This window comes from Cyprinodon tularosa, unplaced genomic scaffold, assembly GCF_016077235.1.
Source record: "Cyprinodon tularosa strain WSP-4 unplaced genomic scaffold, ASM1607723v1 ctg273, whole genome shotgun sequence".
Classification (NCBI taxonomy): domain Eukaryota; kingdom Metazoa; phylum Chordata; class Actinopteri; order Cyprinodontiformes; family Cyprinodontidae; genus Cyprinodon; species Cyprinodon tularosa.
The window spans coordinates 493,055-514,635 of NW_024038978.1; the positions used below are offsets into that span (position 1 = coordinate 493,055).

The 21,581-nt window shown below is 37.4% G+C and overlaps 2 protein-coding genes across 2 annotated transcripts in view; one reads left to right on the top strand and one right to left on the bottom strand.

Moving 5' to 3' along the window:
• tmco4 (transmembrane and coiled-coil domains 4) overlaps window positions 1-7,674 on the top strand; it is a 23,296-nt gene extending 15,622 nt beyond the window's left edge. The window contains exons 11-14 of the mRNA XM_038289861.1: window positions 27-111; window positions 202-319; window positions 432-549; window positions 6,697-7,674. Coding sequence (XP_038145789.1) covers window positions 27-111; window positions 202-319; window positions 432-549; window positions 6,697-7,146 — 771 coding nt within the window. The 3' untranslated portion in view covers window positions 7,147-7,674. The remainder of the gene's footprint in view (window positions 1-26; window positions 112-201; window positions 320-431; window positions 550-6,696) is intronic.
• htr6 (5-hydroxytryptamine (serotonin) receptor 6) lies at window positions 6,403-20,784 on the bottom strand. Its single transcript, XM_038289860.1, has 5 exons — window positions 20,669-20,784; window positions 19,176-20,597; window positions 16,183-16,317; window positions 9,692-10,085; window positions 6,403-6,865 (listed from the first exon to the last, which is right to left on the bottom strand). Exons 2-4 carry the CDS (start codon window positions 20,085-20,087, stop codon window positions 9,729-9,731), a joined length of 1,404 nt encoding a protein of 467 aa, XP_038145788.1. The 5' UTR covers window positions 20,088-20,597; window positions 20,669-20,784; the 3' UTR covers window positions 6,403-6,865; window positions 9,692-9,728.
• Window positions 20,785-21,581: the final 797 nt, after the last annotated feature.

The following is a 21,581-nucleotide window of genomic DNA, read 5'->3' on the forward strand; positions in this document are numbered from 1 at the left end:
GACTTTTTTTCTGCTTATTTTAAAAGGGAAAGCGACCTGTCAGCCTGATTGGCTTTAGTCTTGGGGCTCGAGTCATCTACTACTGTCTGCAGGAGCTTGCCAGTGATAAAGGTGATTTAATTTCAACTGCAGTCGTCTTGTCTGCTTTTAAATAAAAAGCTAACTGAAGATGAAATATTTTCAAATGTTTTAAATCTTCAGGTAGTGAAGGGATGGTTGAGGATGTGGTCCTCCTCGGGGCGCCTGTAGACGGTTCTGAGAAGTCCTGGGAGAAAATGGTGAAGGTGGTGGCAGGAAAAATAGTGAACGGCTACTGCAGGTAAACGATCACTAATTCTTTCTTCTAAATTTTGAAAATTGATCAGTCGATATTCGCAGCTGTTTGTGGCGGAGCATCAGTAAAAGGCTTTCTGTAATTTTCCACCTGTCAGAGGAGACTGGCTGCTGGGCTTCTTGTACCGGAGCTCAGCTGCACAGCTGTCTGTTGCTGGGCTGCAGCCAATCAACATCCAGGATCGGCGGATAATTAATGTGGACCTCTCATCAGTGGTGAGTCCTCGTACATTTCAAATAGAATAAAGGCAAAGAAACTTGAATTTAGCTTTGTTGGCAAATTTTAATGGAAAATGAGAGAGTTGAAGGTTGTTTAAACAGACTAGTAAAAAATACAAATCTTTCAGATATTCTTTCAAGGTTGTGCCTGTGCAAACTCTGAGTCATCCTGGTCTTAGCACCCACTTCAGGATTAAATCAAAGGAAACAGGATTTTTACCTTCGACATCTATTCAGGATGTGGTCTGGAAAGCAGCACAAGTCTAGAGCCTTCAGTTTAAACCTGTCGTAGATAACAAGGTACTAATGATAACAGCAAACTGACCCTGATCTCTCGCTTTAATGTAAATTACTTTAATGTCTAATAAAAAATAATGATAATAATAATCACATTTCATTTACAAGTGGCTTTTAAAACAGTCAATTACTTTAAAAATGAAATTTAAAAACACCAGTAAAATAAAAATAAAAACGCAACAACAAACCAGATAAAACATGCCATGTTATGTTTTCTCGTTATTTAAATTTAATTCTTTTGAGTTTGGTATTTTTCTTAATTTGTTGGCATCTTTTTGACTTTGGGTAATTAGAATAAAGTGAAAACAGAATGCTAATCTAATATCCTGATAGCCTAAAAGCAGAGCCGTCACATCAGTGTGAGCTGTGGTCTGTTGAAACATGAAAATTTCAGTCAAATGCAAAAAATATCAACAGATATGTACAATGTATGAAGGACGCTGATGAGGCAACATCTTCATTTGGATGTAGAATTTTTAAAGGAAAAGTCTGTCACAGAATTCAAACTTCTGAAAGTACTCTAAGTATGACATTATTACATACTATTCATACCGTAGCATAAGAGTCATTTTCATTTGAATGTGCTTTACTGGAGGCATCCATGTTTGTCAAAAAACACTACTGCCACCTACCGGTTTGTGACGTCACGGTGCGGTATCGACTGTTGAGCAAGTCCCAGTGCTGTATCTGGTAATTGTCGCGATGCGCTATTATCCATGATGGTGACGACCAGTGCATTATGAGAAGCAGAAAGTAACGGATTAATGACGTGTTTTTTCTCTGGCAAGATGTTTGATGGCACATCCTCCATCTTCAAGTTGGCAATCCAACAACGAACCTGTGGTGAATCATGAATCAGAAAGGTGAAATAACTCATTCTTTTTTCACTTTTACCTAATGTATTCCAACATCCATCTGCCATGCACGTGGGCATTGTCAGTTTCACTATAGCTCTGGTGAATTTCAATGGTGAAGTCCTCTGGAAATCTTCAATAATTGTTGTTGATTGCAGATGTGTCTAGTAGCTCCCATTGATTTTGCTTGTAAAGCGGTGAGAATGGCGTAAGGCTTACTGCACCGTGACGTCACTGCTGGAAGGTCTCAGGAGTGAGGTGTTACTATATTTGGGGAAAAATGACTATATTTGGGCAAAACATATTTTATTTTTTTTTACTGATTAGCGCTAAATTCATTAAATAACAGCGAACCTATTAGTTTTAGGTATAAATAATGACCCATTGGTGATTCCTTGCTGACCGGATTTTTCTTTTAAAAGGACATGATTAGAGCAGCACCTGATGCCAGGAGGTGTTGGTTTCATGAATGCTGGGACAAATAATAATCTGCAACGCTTCTAAGAACTGAACATTCAACTCAAAAGGATTTGCCAATTACCTAAATGTTTACTAGTTTTTAAAGGCTTTCTGACGAGTGGTATTCTAGTCCAGGGGTCCGAAAAATAATAATGCAACTGACTGGAGAAGCCCCTAAAAAGACATATAATTACTTCACTTTGGTTTAATAACCCCCACACTTTGGGAAACCCTAATCTGGATTAGATTAACTTAATATATTTTAGACAAAAACATTCCACAGGGGAAAAAAAACATTGTCTCAGAAATAATGTTTAATCAAAGGTGTAGATGTTTATTTAGTCCAGAATTACAAGTTCTAGTTTCTGTAATTAGTTGTTTTTCAAAATAAATAATTTCTGGAAAAAATTTAGCATTTGCTTGGCCTTTGTGGTGCCTCAGTTTGGGCTTTTTTGCCTCTTGACGTTAAAAGCTGCTGTTAGCTGCTGTAAACTTGTTTTTTTTTCTGTTCTAGAGACTACATCGCTAAAATGAGCTCTCTAGAAATATAACCAACTGCTGCTCCTAGAAAACAAGATATTAGACATTGTTTTGATCGTGACCAACTGACTTTATTTTCCCTGTGAAAAAGACAGGATATTTTATTATATTTTTAAGGTTTCTGATGGTTTGTGTTAATAATTACAGTAGCAGCCTTTTTAGTCATGCTATAAACCAGCTCAATTCCACATATAATGAGGTTTAAAACATTTTATTAGCTTTTTTTAAACATGTTGAAACAAGTGATTTGCTTTTGCACTTCATCGATCAGAACAGTAAACGTAAAGGATTATAGTGCAAGTTCCAGGGTTTTTGCAGAAACCCGACAAGCTGAAATGACACCAGTGCTGTGCAGAAGAGAAGAGATAAAGCTCTGCAGTCTGCAGCTCTAGGTCTGTTGCTTAGAGGCATAATGTCGTCTAAGGGTGAGAAAGTTAGAAATATTGGACGTTGTTTTAAATGGAGCATCTTACCTTTCTAGGAAATAAACACCATTTCCAGGGAAGATCTGAGCTCGAAAACTCCCCCAATATTTACGCTGATTTTGTCGGGGAGTTTTAAGGCCGCATTTTGGAAATAAAAATGTTTTGTTTTTTATTTTAAACTTGCTAACTGCACATTTAAATCTATAGAAATTGTTGGGACAAAGTTTGAAAAACCAAACATTTGTGTCTCTGGTTTAATCTCTCCATTCCCTTCTTCTAAATGAGCATAACAAAAGCTGGTGTTGACACATGCCCCCACATTAACAACGGTTTCTGTCCTTTCCTTTAAAAACAGAAAAGTGACAAAGATCACTATATTTTTAATCAGTTTTTGTTTTGCTTATATGTTCATTATATATTTTTTTATACTATTTTTTAGATTGCATATGCTAATACCATTTCTGTTTTTATTCTGAGCCTTAAAACTAAATTTCCCCCAAATTTACATAATTAATGAGCAGTTTATAGACAATTAAATTTATCTAAGTAGACACTGAGCCAGCATTGCCTTCTAAACACCTGATACTGTAGCATATATAATTTGTTAACAAGCTCAGATATTTGTTTGTTTTTATATAAATAAAGATCACTGCAGTGCATTTACACACAATGTCCCAATCACAGGTGTAACTTTCTGAAGGACTGGTGGTGACAGTTCCACCAATAATCTCCGCTTTTCCCCCCCTTTCCGCTCATTTACTTTAGCCGAAGGTAACAGACGTTGGGTGCAGCTATCTGTGTTCAGAGCGTTTTCAGTCCATTTTTTTTTCCCTCCTCTCTCCCGCTGTCTCTCTTGTGTTCTCAGCAATAGGAAAGCATTCAATAAATATATGTTTGAGCTCATTTTTGGAAAATACAAAAACCTAATGAAAGCGTTCAGGTGGAGTAACTGTAGGTCCATCAGCCCCCACCATTTGCCCCCACCAAATTTCATCATAAAGTTACACCCTTTGAACCTACAGAAGATTTATTTCACATACACCAACAGACAAGTTAAGAAACAGTGAGACAGCAGCTTTATTTAAGAACAAAAAAAAAAAACAACAGAAGATACACAAACACATTTTCAACAAACGGTATTCTGCTGGTTTGAACCCAGTATAACTTAAGATTCATAACATATTCAGTCAACAATATAAATGATGGATATAACCATTGTTATTAATTACAGTATGTTAATATATATGGTATAAACCAGATAGTTTCACACAATGTATAAAAACTATTTTTTTCTACCGTCTTTGATCAAATGAGAATAAAAACCTTTCCTGTTTTAGGCCAGTTAGGAAAAAAGGAAGTAAGCTTTCATAACTATGTTGGCTTTTTCCTAACACCTCATGCTGGTCGTAGATCCCCATCCTCCTTTATGGCTACGCTGCTGCACCCAAAAAGTTCTCAAATAACATTCAAATGAGTTGAAAAATCTGAACTTTTGTGTGTTTTCATGTTGCATCGGCAAAACCAATCAGTATCTAAATGAGGTTGTAATGAAGGGCGAACAAGAGCAGCGGAGATGAGCTTTTTTTCAATCAAAATGTAAAATAATGTTGCTAAAGATGTAGCAGGTGATCCTCTTAAGAGGTTTGTAGGTGGCTTTAAAAGAAAAGACCCAGAAGGACTGTTAAATCATTCAATGTCCTCCCTTAGCTCCAGAGCAGACACTGGGCAGCAGCTGCCTCATCCCAGTTCTGGTGCTCTCTCTGCCGGGTTCTCGCTCTGTATCCTTCAGCTCCTGTCTGAGCTCCCTCTAATCTTACGTTAAGCTCGGCAGAAAGTGGCTGGTATCCAGCCATAGCTCCTGGACTCCCTAAACTTGGCGGATCTATTGACCCCAGGGACGCCGGTGGCTTTGTTCGGCTTCCAAAAGTAATTAAAGCAGAGCGACTCGCAGCGTAAAATCGAGGTCTGCCATGCTGAGGTGAAACAGACAACTGCAGGTTTCAGTGGATCCTTTCGCACTCTCTCTGGATTCCTGTCGCTTGCAGGAACATTTCTGCTGAACGTCAGGTGTTTGAATGCAAACCAAATGCATGCATCCAAACTGAATGAGGACAGAACAATGTGTGGAAATATGGACACGATTACAGAGTGTGACCCTAAGCCAGGGCTAACCAATTAAAAATCAGCGGGGTCCGAATAAAGAAAATCATCAACCAGCAAAGGTCCGGAGACATTTTCAATTAAAATCTGTTACTTTAAACAGAATTTAACACTAAAATAAAATGAGGTTTTTATGCATCCATGTTATACAGTGACTTTTTGAATAAAAAAAAGAAAATGTTTCCATTTTAAAATCTAAAGTGTTTTTTGAAGTAGAGAACAACAATCGTTCAGTTTGGTATAAAGACAATTTCCTGATTCACATATTTTATAACATTATATTTTATATTATTTTTGATTCTGTTCATGGTGGAGAATCCTGCTTCACAGCAGCAAGTTGAGCCAAACTTACTCAAAACATGCAGGGTTATCTTTGAGCACGCCATTTCAGTTTTCTTTCACCAGTTCACCGCAGTTCTTCCATCAGTCCACACTTTATCTGCTTTCTTTTTCTCATCATCTTCTCCTTCTTTCCCATCGCCCGGCTTGCCACAGGTTTGCCTGCTGTGTCTAAAAGTAGCAGCAGCAGCAACCAAGACTCACAGAAACTCATTGGCTAATTTGTACCACGTGTAGCCTGGAGCCGGACGCTCTGGGATACTTTACCGTATTAATAGGAGAAGAGGCGCAAGTGAAGTTAGACGACATGCGGTAATTTATAAATGTTTTAAATCAGGTTTGGTCCGGATTAGCCAGCAGGTAGGTTCGGATCTGCACTGCGGTCCACTAATCCATGACCTCTAATCATGTCCACTAATCTGTTACCTTTGCCCTAATGGACCAAAAGGAGGAGTTACTAAGTAGCTTGTTGACAGCAAATACAATCAGCTCGATGCCTTTTGGAGTCCTGATCTCAGTCCCGTGCTACAGAGGTTCCCAGACTTTCAGTTTCTGACCCATAAAGACCCAAGAGAGTCAACTCATGACCCAAACTATTTTCTACAAATAAAATTAACCATTAGTTTAATTATATATACTTTAATTTGCTGGTTTTATCTGAATTTAAGTGTTGCTTTTATATTTTGAAGCATTTACATTAATGTTCATTATTTTAGTTTCATTTCTGTAGTGGAACTAAAAAAAACTGAACCAAATGGACCAAAAGCTGTCATAAGGAGTCTAAAAGGCTGAAATAACAAATATCTACTTACACCAAGATTTATCTTAAAATTCTGGAATTTATAAAAGATGAGGTGATTTTGGTAAAGCTGGCTGGACCCAAACAGGAAAGGTTTGATTTTCTATAATCTTAAACAGTGAAAAGTTCATGTCTTTCACAGCATCTGCAAATATTTGCTTCCAACTATATAATTATTTAATTTACAATTTCCTAAAAATGATGATTTTGAAATGACGATGATGTAAATAAAATCACAAGTAAAGTAAAACAAATCTAAATCCTGTCTCAGGTGAAAGGCCACTTGGACTACATGCGTCAGATGGACACCATCTTGGTGGCAGTCGGAGTTCCCACCAAAGAGGTGCCAGGAGCTTCGTTTGTTCTTCCTCAGACTGTAAAAGCCGCCCAGACCGTCGTGGACGACATGGAACAGCAAGCCAGCGCGATGCAGAATCCATCTGAGGAAGATAGGAGTTGTTCAGAAGAGGGCAGAGATTGGAGCGAGGTGGCAGAGACGGAGGAAACGGAGGATGGCTGGGATATTCCTGACATCACCGACCTGCTAGACTCTCTGAATGAGACCGAGTCAGACAATCAAAACTCTGTTCCTAACAATTCATCACCTAAAAACCAGGAAACCACACAGAACAATGGCTTAACAGAGGCTGACCAGGATGAGGAACACATATCATGGAGCTGGGATGATGCACAGTGGACTACAGAGCGCTCGCACAAATAAAAACCTTTAAAGAGATTTTTATGTTCCAGGACCGGCTGTTTCCTCTCTAGGTCTCATGGCCTCCAGTTATTTTTTGAAACACAGAAGCTTCTTTGGTAGAAAACATTTTTTTTTCTTTCATCCTTGGCACAGCGAGGTGCCAGAAATACTGTGAATTGAAGCTCCTACATATGGCAGCTTTTAGAAAAACAGCCTCTAAATGAACCGCCTTGTTTCACTTCTTGATGTACTGATAATTTAATTATCATTCAGACTGATGAAGGATGAATAGTTGTTTTGTTTGAAGAACTGTTAATGGTTTATTTTCAAAATCTAAAAAAGTAGCTCTGAACATTTAGTAATTGGTAGTTAAGTAAACTATCATCCTTTTACTTCTGCTTTATTTTTTTGCTGTAGCCTGGTTTCTATAGAACAAACGACAGAGTATTAGGGCCAGGCTAGAGATAGAGATTTTTTTCTTCTATTTCGAGATTAAAGTCGTAACATTACGAGAATAAGTTCGTAAAATTACGAGAATAAAGTCGCAACGAGAATCTTCATAAAATTACGAGAATAAAGTGGTAAAAAATGACGAGAATAAGGTGAGAAAAAAATTACGAGAATAAAGTCGCAATATTAAGAGAATAAAGTCATAAAGTTATGAGAAACAAGTTGTATTTTATGACAACTCCTACAAGAAGCTTTCTTCCCTAAAATGAGAAATGTGGAGCATCATGTGAAGTTATGCTTTAGCATCGGTTTGACAAATAAGGAAATCTTTTAGCACACCAGGATCAAATTGGGGAGTGTGAAAGTTGCATCATGTTGCTGTTTGGTGAAGCTGGGTGGAGCTCAAAGCTTTCTTTATGAAACGGGTTGTGGTATGATTACTTCATTCTCGTAATATTACAACTTCATTCTCGTAACGTTACGACTTTATTCTCGTAATGTTACGACTTAATTGTCATAATAGAAGAAAAAAAATCTCTAGCCTGGCCCTAATACTCCGTCATAAGAACAAACATTTCAACCTGTGACTGAAAAAATAACAGAACATATTGAAGACGCACTATAAATACAATAATTACTCTCTATATATATTTATATATATCAAGTGAAGTAATTATAGTAATTTTAAAATAAATTATTTTATTCACAAAAACATTAAATTATCTAATTCATATTTTTTTTAAATGTATTTGTTGGTTATTTACTGTGATTTTTGATTGTAAATATTAATTTTAATTTAATTGTATATTTATTATTAGAATCAATTGTTAGATAAATAAACAAATACTTTTTATGGTATATTTATCTCTTTGAAGGGATATTCACTTTTTTTCATGATATATTTTTGCCCTCCATAGACCTGAGGGATCACATTACTCCTGAGCCCCACTTTGGGAAGCCCTGCTTTAGGAGATGACAGTTTTATTTTATGTTCTACCCTCCCAGAGGAATGTGATATGCCTAACTGGCAAGTGAAGTTAGAGTCCTGTAAAGTATTCACACCCTTGAGCTCTTGCTATTTTTCTTACATTACAACTAAGGCTGAACCAATTATTTGGATTAATCGGTTATTTGAATAATCGTCAACTAATTTAGTAATCTGCTAATCGTTAACTGGAGTATAGAGACTGCCAAACATGCCTTTAGCTGATAGAGTGGTGATAGAGCAGTAATTATATCAAGATTGTAAAAAATATTTAAACATTTTGCATTCAAGATTGAAAAAAATATATATTTTTCATCTGTCAATACACTCTATCCACAACGACTCAAGTGGAAAAGTTTTAGTTTCCCCTGGTTTAATTTCATAAAAAAATAGTTCTTTAAGGAACCTTTTCCTAATTATTAATCGAAAAAATAATCCATAAATTAATCGATTTGCAAAATAAAGCCCTAATTACAACCACACATTGTTTTATTAGAGTTTTACATGCTGTAGCTTCAATTTTCTTCCAAAAATGTGCATTACAAAAAATAATGCACATTTGTGGAAGAAAATTGAAGCTATTTAATATACATCTGAATTAATTGTGAAGCTCTTTAGTTTTCAGTTCCTCTAAGGGAGTAATTAGAAGAAAAACACCTTTTACATTAAAGCAGCTGATCTGTTAGAATATGTATTTTTTATCTCAGCTTCTTTTGTTCTTTTAATGTATTAAATCATTACCTCTCTAAACGCCTTTATTTATACTAAGATGTTATTTTGGTGATATCAGAGTGAAGGCTGCTGAATACATGAAGCATACCTCTCTGATTTTCATGCATTAAAAAGGTTCATTACTTCCATTACTGCAACATTATTTTTTCTGACTAGTATAATATATTGCAGTAGTCTGCTGTAATATAAGAACGTTTGATGGGGTGTGAATACTTCTGCATGCTACAGTACATACATACAGACACTGGTAACTAAAGCTGGTTTTGTCATGAAAGTGTGATAAACAATAGTGACTTTTTTTTTGTTTCCATAAATTTAATGAAAATGTTTTACAACTTTTAAAGAGTAATTATAAATAAATTAGATGAATCTAGGATGGCCATGAGCAGCAAAACTCACCACTGAACCTTTAAATGTTTTGTGCTTCCATAGTTCTTCATTCCAGGGTGTCAACCTGATTTGGAAGAAGAAGAGGCATCTCAATCCCAGCGTGTTCGGCATCCAGCAGGTTGACGGCGTCCGTGGCGGTGGCAGGTGGCTGGGTGGGGTCGGAGTTCAGAGGCGAGGTGGGGTCGCTGGCAATGTTGGGCTCCCCTGAGTTACGCAGAGAGATGGAGAGAGCTGGTGAGGGTCTTCTAGGGGAGCGCGAGGAACAGCAGGGCAGAAGCTTTGCCAGAGCTCGCTTGAAGTCCCTCATGAACAGCGGATAGATGATGGGGTTTATGGTGCTATTACAGTAACCCAGCCAGGTGATGGCATCAAAAAGCTCCAGTGGGACACACTCGCACACTGCCTGGATAAAGACAGAGGAAATTTTGCCATCAAGGAATAACTATGAATTTGTTTTTTTTGTTGTTTGCAAAATATGGTGGACATTTATAAAATGAATACAGAAAAATTATTGATACAGAAAAGAAAATTAAAAGAAAAAACTAAAGAGTGTCCAGATTGAAAAGAAAATTACCTTCATTTAGTGAAATATACAGCATAAGGCAAGGCAAGTTTATTAATAAGCACAATTAAATGTTCTTTACATTGATTAGACAATAGAATAAAAGGGACATAAAAGCAAGTAAAGATAAAAAAAAATGATACAAGCAGGAAGTAAAGCAAATAAATCAGTTGCACCACTTAAAACTAATAACTCAGTTAACAGTTTAACTTTAACAGTCAAAGGTAGCTCTAAACAAAATGTTTTTTACTCAGACTCTCAGCACTTTTAAAGTCTTCTTTGAGTTTGTTTCAGATCAGTGGAGCATAGGAACTAGATGCTGCTTTTCCATGCTTGGTTCTAGTTCTGGGTCTACAGAGTACGCTGGGGTTAAAAGATCTGAGTGGTCTGGGAGGTTGATACACTGACAGGTTCTGATCCATTCAGTGATTTATAGACTAAATGGAGGATTTTGAAGTCTATTTTCTGAACTACAGGGAGCCAGTGGAAAGACTTCAGAACCGGGCTGATGTGCTCTACTTTCTTCGTGCTAGTGAGAACACAGGCAGCAGCACTTTGGATCAGCAGCAGCTCTGATGGACTTTTAAGGAATTGGAGAAACTGTTGCAGTGATCAATTCTACTAAAGATAAAAGCATGGATGAAATCACCCAGCTGTGATCCTTCTTTGTTTTTCTTAATATGTTTAAAGAAAACATTTCTGCAGCATAAATAACAGATTTTTAGTTTTGGGTTAGAAATATTTAGAGTAAGAAATACCTAACATTCAATTTTGTTAAATAAAATTCAAAACGTTTGTCAGTAAAAAAAAATGTACCATAAGTATATTTTCAATTGTGTAAACATGTTATTAGCCCTATTGCCCTAAACTGCATTTACCCACAGTTCATTGCAGCTGGCTAGCTTGAGTTTTACAGTAATGTAAATTTCTCCATTTTGCAAAGATAATCACTTATATAATGAAATTGTTTTTTTGTTTTTTTATTTAAAGTCATTTTTTACATTCAGTCACATTTTAACAAGCGTTTTCTATTTTGTCCAAAAAAAGAAAAAAAGATATAATTTTACATCTAATATACACTGATTTAAGCTTTTTTCCCATGGGCTCCAATCTAACATGATCCCTGGAGCTAAGGCTATAACATTTGGATGTTATTTCCATTAGGTGGAGAAAAAAAAAATAATTAAAGTACCACTTTGCGTTACATGCATGGAAACTTTAAAGTAAAAAAATATATATTTTGAGCTGTTGGATTTCTTATAAGAAAGCCAAAGGCCTAGTCTATCCAAAACTGTTGAATTTCCAAACATAAAACGATTTAAAATCAGTAAATTAGTTTCCATGTCATGTCTTTAGGTTAAGAAAAAAAAACAGAGCTTCTAGGAATTATTGACATAAAGATCAAGATAATATATCAACATAGAAATGGAGGAAAAATGCAATCTTAGTTGTCCAAATGATAACAAATATTGTAGGAAAAGATTGGGCTTAAGATAGAGCCCTGCTGAACTCCCCATCAAAGAGGGGATTGTGACAGCAGTAGAATAATAAGGGGTCAAGCACAGATAGGGTCCTAGTTCCATATGTGGAGACTATTGGTCCTCGACAAGCCTTCAATGATTTTGCTTTCAAACCTCCCAATCTTTCACCAAAAAAATTAAAAATCCTGAAAAACTTCCCCCACAGCATATTGTCTATCATTGATCAATAAATCAAAACCATAATGTTTAATTATCAAACCATTTAGTATTAACATCAGGGACGTAAATCATCACAATACAGTATTGTATTTAATTGTTTGGATGAAGATACGTTTTCCGATATCACAAAGTCTCTCCTGATACGATTTTGATTAAATTCAATTTAAAGTCTGCAGTTGATATAATGGGATATTACAGTTTATGCCCTTTTAACACAATCATTTGCTTCCTGTCCTTATGGTAAAAAAGACGCTAGTATATCCTAAAAATGTGAATTCATGCTTTGATTTTGCATCAATGTATTTGGATTGTTAATCGATTTGGGTGGATGTATCGTTACATCTTCAACTAACCTTTCACCTTTTTACTGTCTACAGCAGGGGTCTCAACGTTTTTCAGGCTAAGGAGCCCCAAACTGATGGCGAGATGGAGCGAGGACCCCCTTATTATGTATATTGTATAAAATTGTGTTATATCAAACTGGTCCTATAGTAACTCTGTTACAGATGGATTAATGCAACAAAAGTAATTTCTCCCTGGGATTATTAAAGTATTTCTCATTCTGATTCGTGGTTGATGGAACAGGTGTTGTGAATGAAATGGTGACCAGCTTGAAAGAGCTCCTGTGTGTCGCTGAATGTGTGCATTGATGACTGAAAGACATCTTCTGCCTCCATTTATCTGTTTACGTCATGGTGTTTAATTCATGTTCATGTGGATTTAAAGACATTTCAATTAGTGAAAAAAATTGCAGGGGGGAATACAAAAAAAACCCCAAAAACAACCAAAATTTTCGTGACCCCATGTAGTACCTCTGTGGACCCCCTAGAGGTCATGGACCCCTGTTGAAGACCTCCGTTCTACAGTATCATGTGCATAAGGTTTAAATTAAATCTCCTTTTAGAATATTTCTTTCTTTGGACAATCTCAGATGTTTTCTGAAGCCTTTTAATCCTTTGCGTTATTTTCTATAAATTTGAGCTGTGAGAGGCTGCAGAATATTTTCTCCTACAGCACTTCCCTCATCTACACTGAAGAGTTTATCATCTTCAAACCATTTGAAGATATGATGCTGACAGTTTGTCAACCAGATTTTTCAAAATCGGTTTCTCACACAAATAAGCTCTCTGCTCATTAGCTGCATATCATTTGACAGCTGATTGCTGCAAACGCTGATTTTGAACAATTAGGGTTTAGACAGTGAAGGAGGAGACAGCTGTTAGAGGAGAGCTTCCAATATTATCAAGATGAGACAAGGAGGCAGTGGGAATGAGACAGAACGGGGGGGAAAGTTTCACACACCACATTGAGTGTGAAAAGCAAGAAGAGCACAGACAGTCAAGTCTCTGTGCTCTATGTTATACAGAAGGAAAGGCAAGAGGGCACAGATGGGCAATCATAATGACTCGATCATTGAAAGCTTGAAAAACAGAGCAAGTGCCATTACTGATTTAGAATAAGCTACTTGTTGACGTTTACTTGGCCTCAAAGAGCTTTTAAACGCACTTTCTGGTTTGATGTAATTATATATTTAATTTGAACTAATTAAAATGAACTGTTTCAATTGTATGAAAATTATTAACAGCACTTTAGTGGGGTGTATGTTGGGCTTTGAAATGAGTCAGACACACAGAGCTGAAATGCCAATCTATTTCCTTGTTGGCTTGGCAGGGCTGTGACGCCAAGGCTGGCAAACACAGAAATAGAGCAGTATCCAACTGTTTTTTTGTTTCTCTTTTCTATTTGTACACTTATTTTTTGCTATTCCTTTCGTACTTGCAACACAAATTTAATTTGGTAAGAAAAAAAAAGTACTGAATCAAACAAACAAGAATCATTCCAAAGGACAAGATTTAGAAGCTGAGAAAAAAAGTCTTCCAAAAATTTGTTGTGAAGACCTGGAGTGTTGCGTGTGTGTGGGAGAGGATTTAAGTTTTAAAGCAGGGGTCTTCAACGTTTTCCAGACTAAAGATCCCCAAACTGATGGTGAGATGGAGCGGGGACCCCCTAATTTTATATATTATATGAAATTGTTTTATATCAAACTGGTCCTATAGTCCCTCTATTACATATGTTGTCATGTACCGAAAGTATTTTCGCCCTGGGTGTACTGGGACGTTTTTTTTTTTTTTTTTTTAAAAAGGTCTAATTAACCAAAACTTTTGCAACCCCATTAAAGTAGATGATCTTTTTAAAGAAGATATTTAACTGTTAAAACAACTTTTTCAATATTATTACTGATAAAGGAAGGTTCGATATAGATCTATACTTCTAGAGTTTTATATTTTACTTCTGTTAGCAGCAGGAACATGTATAAAAAGTAGATATCTTCCTGGGAAAAACAAAATTTGAAAAATATTGGCTAAACTAAGATGTAAACTCACCCAGAAAACACAGTGTAAATCACAAACCTAACTACAGCGTGCAGAGAATCCGTCTTCACAGCTTTATTTCAGTGTGTGGGGAAATGCAAGAAGGCTTAATACCACAGATATCACCATTTACAGCTGAGAAATTATCATTTTCTTCTCACATCTGCCAAAAATGTGCAATTCACACAGCTGTGATCCTTCTTTTTTATTCTGAATATGTTTGAAGAAAATATTTCTGCAAATTATATAACTGATTTTTAGGACGTTAAGATAAGAAATATTTACAGTGAGGAATATTTAACATTAATTTTTTTTTAAATATCATTCAAAACTTCTGGCAGGAGATAAAAACGTAAATACATTTTTTGCTGTGTTAATATAGGTTATCAGCCCCATTGCATTAAACTGTATAGATTTCCCATAGTTCACTGCAGCTGGCTATCTTGAGTTTCACAGTAATGAAAATTACTCTGTTTTACAAAGATCACTTATATAATGAAATACCTTTTATATTTAAAGTAATGGGAAAATGCATTTCAAGTGGAATATTCTATTTTGATGAAAAATAAATAAAAACGTTTAATTTTAGATGTAATATACACTGATTTTAGCATCCTTGCCCTGGGTTCCAGTCTAACATGATCCCAGGAGCTGTTCTTTTTACTCGTTGCAGGTGATGAAGCAGACTGAAAATGCTTAATTTTTGCTGCTTGTACCAGTTAGTTCTGACGCGCGGCTGAAGCAGCTTTGCTGCTCTGGCTACGCGGTGCAAAAGTGTGTCTGACGCGCGTTGGGCTGAGCTTCTCTTTCCTTTCTTTGCCTTGCAGCTATATTTGCTGTGATCAGTGGGAATAAAGTAGTTTTAATATGTTTTTTAAGTGAGAAAGTCCACCTGAAAACTTAATCATTGCAGTCAGTTCATCCAGATCAAAATCCTGCCTTCCAATAATATTGGAGCCGCTCAGACCCCCACATACCAGTGGTGCGCTGTCAGTAGGAATCCCATTCAACAGCAGCCTCTGGCCAGGTCGCCTCCTCGCGGTTTACCGTGGCAGCTGGTAGGTGTTTTTCATTTAAATAATCTAAACTACAGGCAGCAGGATAATAAAAGCAAATATATTCTGTCAGCAGGTCTCTACATTTTAAGTTAATTTAGGCAATAATAAACTGTTTCAGAGGAGTGATCATAGGGCTCTGTATCATCAGAGATGTGTTTGTCTCCCTGGCAGCTCCCAGATCAGCGTCTCTGATTGGTTGATGCGGCGCGTCGAGCAGCAAAAGTTCAATTTTTCCATCTCGAGCAGCAGCGCGTTTGCGTCCATATAATCTGTAAAACTCCCTGCATAAGTATAATAAAGCAATTTATATGCATGAAACAAGCGGAACACTATGGCAATAGCCCTACTCCTCCACTTGTGAAAGTAAACTCTGTTGGGCTCTTTTTGGCATCAAGACAATTATGTTCATTGCCACATCGCCAGACTGGACACTGCTAAAAAAAAAGGGAGGGGGGTGGGACCCAACATTTGAAAGTGAAAAAAAAAAAAACATTTAAATGAAAGTACTACTTTGCACTACATGCATTGCATCTTAGGAGTGAAAAAAATATTTTGACCTGTTGGAAAAGAAAGCTAAAGGCACTGGTGTATCCAAAACTGTTGAATTTTTTTTGTTTTGCTTCTATTTAAAATCAGGAGAAAATGCAGAGGTTAATATGATAAAAAAGTCTAATCAACCAAAACCTTTCACGACCCCAATGCAGTACCTCCTTGGACCCCCTAGGGGGTCGCGGACCCCCTGTTGAAGACGTCCACTCTAAAGGGTTCAGCGGCTATACTGAACCGGCCGTCAGGTGTTCGTACTGACCTGAGCCATGTTGGTGATGAAAAAGGGCAACCAAGCACTGAAGAAGAGTCCCAGGAGGACTCCCAGTGTGAGACTGGCCTTCAGCGCCCTCCGACCCTGCTTGTGAGCAAGACGGCGCTCACTGGTCACAGACAGCTATGGACAGTAGAAAAATGTTGTTAAAATACAGTCCAGGAAAGATTTAACACTCCTGACTTATTTGGTAACAGCTTTTGACTTAATGGATGAGAAAAACACATCAATGTTACTTTTGCCTTTAGTTTAAATAATTTAAAACTAGCTAGGTTTTAGACATTAAAGCTAAAGGAACTGATCTGCTTGCTTTTAATTTTGGAACATCTAATTGCCTTTGCTAATGAGAGGACGATGGCCGACGTGCCTAGAGGGCGGCCATCTTGGATGGGACCACAGTTCAGACAGGTGCTGTCAGAATGACATGAAAGACGATTCAGAGATAATATTACATTAATCTCTTACACGTCACAACCCCTTAAAAGAACAAAAAAAAAATTTAAATCACCTTTACGTTAGATAACACATTAATGTCTATGATTGGAGTTATATCAAAAGACTAGCTTGCTATTGATGAATCTGCTAAGCTAGTTAGCTAAGAAAAGAGCTCTTATTACCAAAATTGGAACATTATTCAGTATCAATCAATACATCACTAGGACCGACATGTACTTCTTAAATAACTATTTAGTAGAACTGGTAAGGCTTTTAATTCATGGTCATTTGGAAGGAGAAAGACAATTTAGCTACATTAGCTTATATTAGCGGTAACAAACCAGCTAGAATCAACTGAAATTAGTCAGAAGCTTTCATTTATAAACTTTCCAATGAGCCATTAGTTTTTAGTTTAATCAAGCTGTGGAAAAATGTCTTGATATATCTTAGGTTTTAAGGTTCATATTAAACCTACTTTTATATGAACATCTGAGGATCAGAAGAAGAATCATTTTGAGCTAAAATTCAGTGAATATCCCTCACTTTTGAGAAACAAAACATGCAAACAATAAAGAAAATAATTAAATATCTATCATTTATCAGGAGTAGATCACCCAGGAATCCCAAGAAAATGGTTAAGTTTTAATATTTAATTGGGGGCTGAAGATCAACCTTCAGAACCAGCTTCAATGGTTCAGGCATCGTCACCTGGACCACTACCATGCTGAGCCTTACTGGGTCAGATGTCTGATTAATTGTGTTTCCAACTTGCTTCTCTTCTCTGATGATTGGAGGTTTAGGTCTCTAAAACAGTGTTTCTGTCTGCCACAGGTTTGACTGAGACAAACAGGCATACTGGTCTCTTTTGGGACTGTCTTTTGGCTCTCCGCTTTGAATACAAATTGGTAAAGATTTAAGAAAACTACTTAGCAATGCTGAAAATATTGAATCTTGCAAAGGTTTAACCACAGCAGGTATAACAGTCTCAAAATAAATATATATATTTGCACGCAAATCTGACAGATTAATCAGATCCCTATCTGATCTGCTCAGATAAGGCTTCGGCATTGTTTCTGACGATTACTCAGTGTCCAGACGTTGCAGCTTACAGGCTTCCAAAATATCTTTGGAAGCAGACGTCACTAAGGCCTTATCAACCAATTAGAAGCCTTCTTCGGGTACTTTAAAATACATTAGTACCAGTAGTAAAAATAGTGCATGAATATGCATACTTGGCAGTGAGTATAGATGGTTGAACGAGGCTAGTTAGAAGCTCTGATGGGTCAGTAGCATTAGAAACAGCACAATATAAGTTCAGTCTAATCACCATTTATAGTTAAACATATAGTGATTTAAGTTATTCAAATTAAGGTTCACATCCAAGTGAAATGCATATTACAAGTTAGAACTATGGTGATCAATTATTTTGAAGGCTTTTGGATTTCTTGATTAGAAAAAATAGATGATCAGTATAACAGAAACTGTCTATGTTTTAACAAGACATTTAAACAACAGTCATTTAACAATGAAAATTCATTCAGTTTTCTTTTAATTTTCACATGAAAAAAACTATCATAGCCACATCTATGGTCTGGCAAAGACATTTGAAGGGACCTTTAGGCGAGCATCTGTTGTGGCCATATACATTTATATACATTTATGTATATACATATATACGTTTATGTAAATCTAACACCTGCTCAGTTTTAATCCTGCTTTTCAGGGGTTTATTTCTTGAACCATGTCCTAAGAGTCACAGTTTTAACATTTAATTTGGGTCTAATTAAAATGAAACAATATAGAGGATTTTTTTGGAGGCTGTTTAAAGTTAATATTTAGGAAGTGACATGAAATTACAGGGACAGGTTATTCAACATAACACATCCTTTCTCTCCAGCTACATAAAAAGTGTTGAAGGATTTTCTTAAAACTAACAAAAAGAAAATAATTTCTTTACCACCCCTGTCCTTCAAAGCCAGTTGGTAGAAAAACCAATCTCACTCTTATACTATGAATCTACATCTACTACTTTTATGACAGCGTTCCAAAGCAAAACGCGGCCAATGGTGTTTTAATTATAGTCTCTAGGTAACGCTGTACGCATTTTCCCTTTAACTATTGTGGAAAGAAAGAAAAATATCTCAACAATTTTTTTTTTATGTTCAAGGTTGTGATGCAACCACGTGATTACTTCACTGTTAAGACTATTCTGAAATGTTCATGTCTTGAAATAACAGTATGTTAGTGGTAAGGACAATTATCTGTCGATGGAATTAGTATTATTGTCCCTGAATTAAAAGGATTGTTTATACTGAACTTTAATTAAGAAAATCAGGATGATTTTAGGTGTAAAAATCTTACCGGGAGATCATTTTACAATGCAGGATTTTTCTTTCACTTCAGTAGATCATCTCCTAGTATGTTTATTTTATAATAGGTCAGGTCGACAGTTATGCATCTCTGTTCATTTTTAACAAGCAAAAGATACATTTTGAGATAGATTTTTGCCTAAAAGCTTAATTTAATTCTATAGAATGTTTTCTTACCAGTACATTTTGACACATGGGAGGTCCGTGATTGAATTTATATCCATCCTGCTGAGCTGACCTTGCTTCAACTCTGGAGGAAGGAGGCCGGGAAGGTTCTCCAAGGGATGGATGAGGGTGTGGTGGGTGGCTCAGTGCTGCAACTCTCTTTGCTTGTCTGCGTGCGGCCAGAAGGATGCGGCAATAGGTGAAGCAAATGGCGCTGGAGGGCAGAAAGAAGGTAAGCACGGATGCCACCAGGGCAAAGGGCAGGGTCACCTGCAGGCGGCACTGAAACGACGCACCTCCTGATGGTGAGAGCTGAAAGTAGGACTCTGGGTACAGTTTTTCATAGAAAGAACTGATGTTACCAAGACTGACTTGAGGAATTGGGGGGTCTTCATTCCCGTGGCCTAAACTGTGCCAGTTCATCTCAATGGGTAAAAAGGAGGCCAGTACTGCCAGACCCCAAGCAGCTCCAACCAGAAGCAGGGCCCGTGGTGGAGTCATCCTCTGCTTGTAGCGCAGCGGTGAAATAATGAAGATATAACGGTCCAGGCTGATCACGCACAGGTTTAGGATGGACGCGCTGCAGCACATGACATCAAAGCATAGCCAAACCGGGCAAAAAGCAGGCCACAACACCCAGGAGCCACACAGCACGTTGAGCATGGCCGGAGGCATGACCACCAAGGCCACCATCAGGTCGGAGAAGAACAAAGACACCAGGAAGCAGTTGGAGGTGCAACGCAAAGAGCGATGGGCAAACACCAAAGCGATGAGCAGGATGTTGCCACAGATGGTCATAAGGATGATGGCTGTCAGCATGAAGGCCAGCAGCCATGGGCCGCTGCCTGTGATGTTCCAGTCGGTGGCAGCAGGAGCGCTGCCGTTGAAGCTGCCCACAGAGCTGGACATGTGAGAGTCGGTCATGGTGTTGGCTGGCAGTGATCAGGGAATCAGCTTCTCCTCCTGGAAAAAGCCCCGTCCTCAGAACAATACCATAGAGGTCTGCTTTTCAAAATCCATCCAACTCTTCCTCTTCATGGATGAAAATCTCCATGTTAGCAGGAATCCCTCTTAGTGGAGTGGGCTCCTGCTCCAGTGCCACCAATAGACTAATTCAAACCTTCCAAAGTGTTTGCCTCATCTCTCCATTCAGGCCAGCGTGTCCTTACTTCATCCACAGCTGAGAGCCAGAATGAGCTCTTCAGTAGCTGACAGAGGGTTTTTAAGCTGCATGCCACATCGATGACAGGCGCCGGGAGGAGGGCACAGAGAGAGATAAGCCTTTACTTCGAACATAAAAGCAGTTCCAGTGACATGACCCACTGAGGATGGAGAGAGATCCTCAAAAATATATCTCAGGGAAAAGACTCGGCCAGCTTTTGTACGTCTAGCTGAGCAGGAGTTCTTTCTCTCCAAACCACAAGTCCTTTTATTCTAGGAAACAAGAGAAGATATGCAAAAGAACTACATAAAAAAAAAAAAAAAAGCTGTGCAACATTCATTACCAAGCCGGGCTCTGCTCAGAAGTGCTCTACAGGTATCATGGTCCTTATAACGCTCCGCATCCCTTGCTGCTGTTAATCCCTGAGGCGGCCACTTCAGCGTGTTTCCCAGCCGGAGCGGACGGCTACTGAGAGAGAGCGTGTCAAATATGGAGCTGTTAATGCATAACCATGCACAAACAGAGCCCAGATATGCTAATTCTGCATCATAGGAACTGTGTGGGTGGTCTTTCTCCCTGTTTGGTTGTGCGTTTTTTTTTTTTTTTTTTTTCTCATTCTGATAAAACTATGCGCATTTTTATAAAGCCTTATTGAAATCTGATTGATTGTCTCAAAGTTGCTGCAATCTGTTTGTCTTTTGGATTTAATTTCTGTATGGAGACAATTTAAAGGTAACCAAACCGAATCAAATGCTCAATTTTTGTTGTTTTAGATATAATTCTCCATATTTTATGTTGATAAGGTTGTTTTTAGGGGCTAACTTAAATGCTTTTATAATCCCATTTGAGCTGTGATTATAAGTTCAGGGCCCTTGCTGCACTGAAAGAGGAATCTCTGTCCTGTTTTTTAGTTCATTGTCCCTACTGATCAGAAAGCATCCCCACAGCATGACGCTGCCTCTACCGTGTTTAACTATGGAGGTATGTTTAAAGCCATTAAAGATTTCTGAAAACAGGCCAAAAAGTTCAGAATTGGTCTCGTCTGAACAGACATGTTGGATGTGACTCCTGAGAATTTGTGAACTAAAGAATGAATAATGCAAGCTTATATAAAAAATTGCTTCCTTTAAACTTATTCCATAAAAAGCTGAGGTGTTAAGAAAGGTTTTTTTTTTCTAAATCGTGGACCTCTACAGCTCCTCCAATGATCAAGGGTCATTTTTCTTTCTTCTCTATTTAAAGTATAACTATAGGTT

Bases quoted from the DNA above. Each gene is read 5' to 3' on its own strand.
- htr6 (XM_038289860.1), bottom strand. From the start codon at position 20,087: ATGACCGACTCTCACATGTCCAGCTCTGTGGGCAGCTTCAACGGCAGC. The intron at 16,318-19,175 runs GTAAGAAAACAT...TACTGTCCATAG, and splicing joins CCATGTGTCAAAATGTACTG to CTGTCTGTGACCAGTGAGCG. The intron at 10,086-16,182 runs GTCAGTACGAAC...GTCTTTATCCAG, and splicing joins TCATCACCAACATGGCTCAG to GCAGTGTGCGAGTGTGTCCC.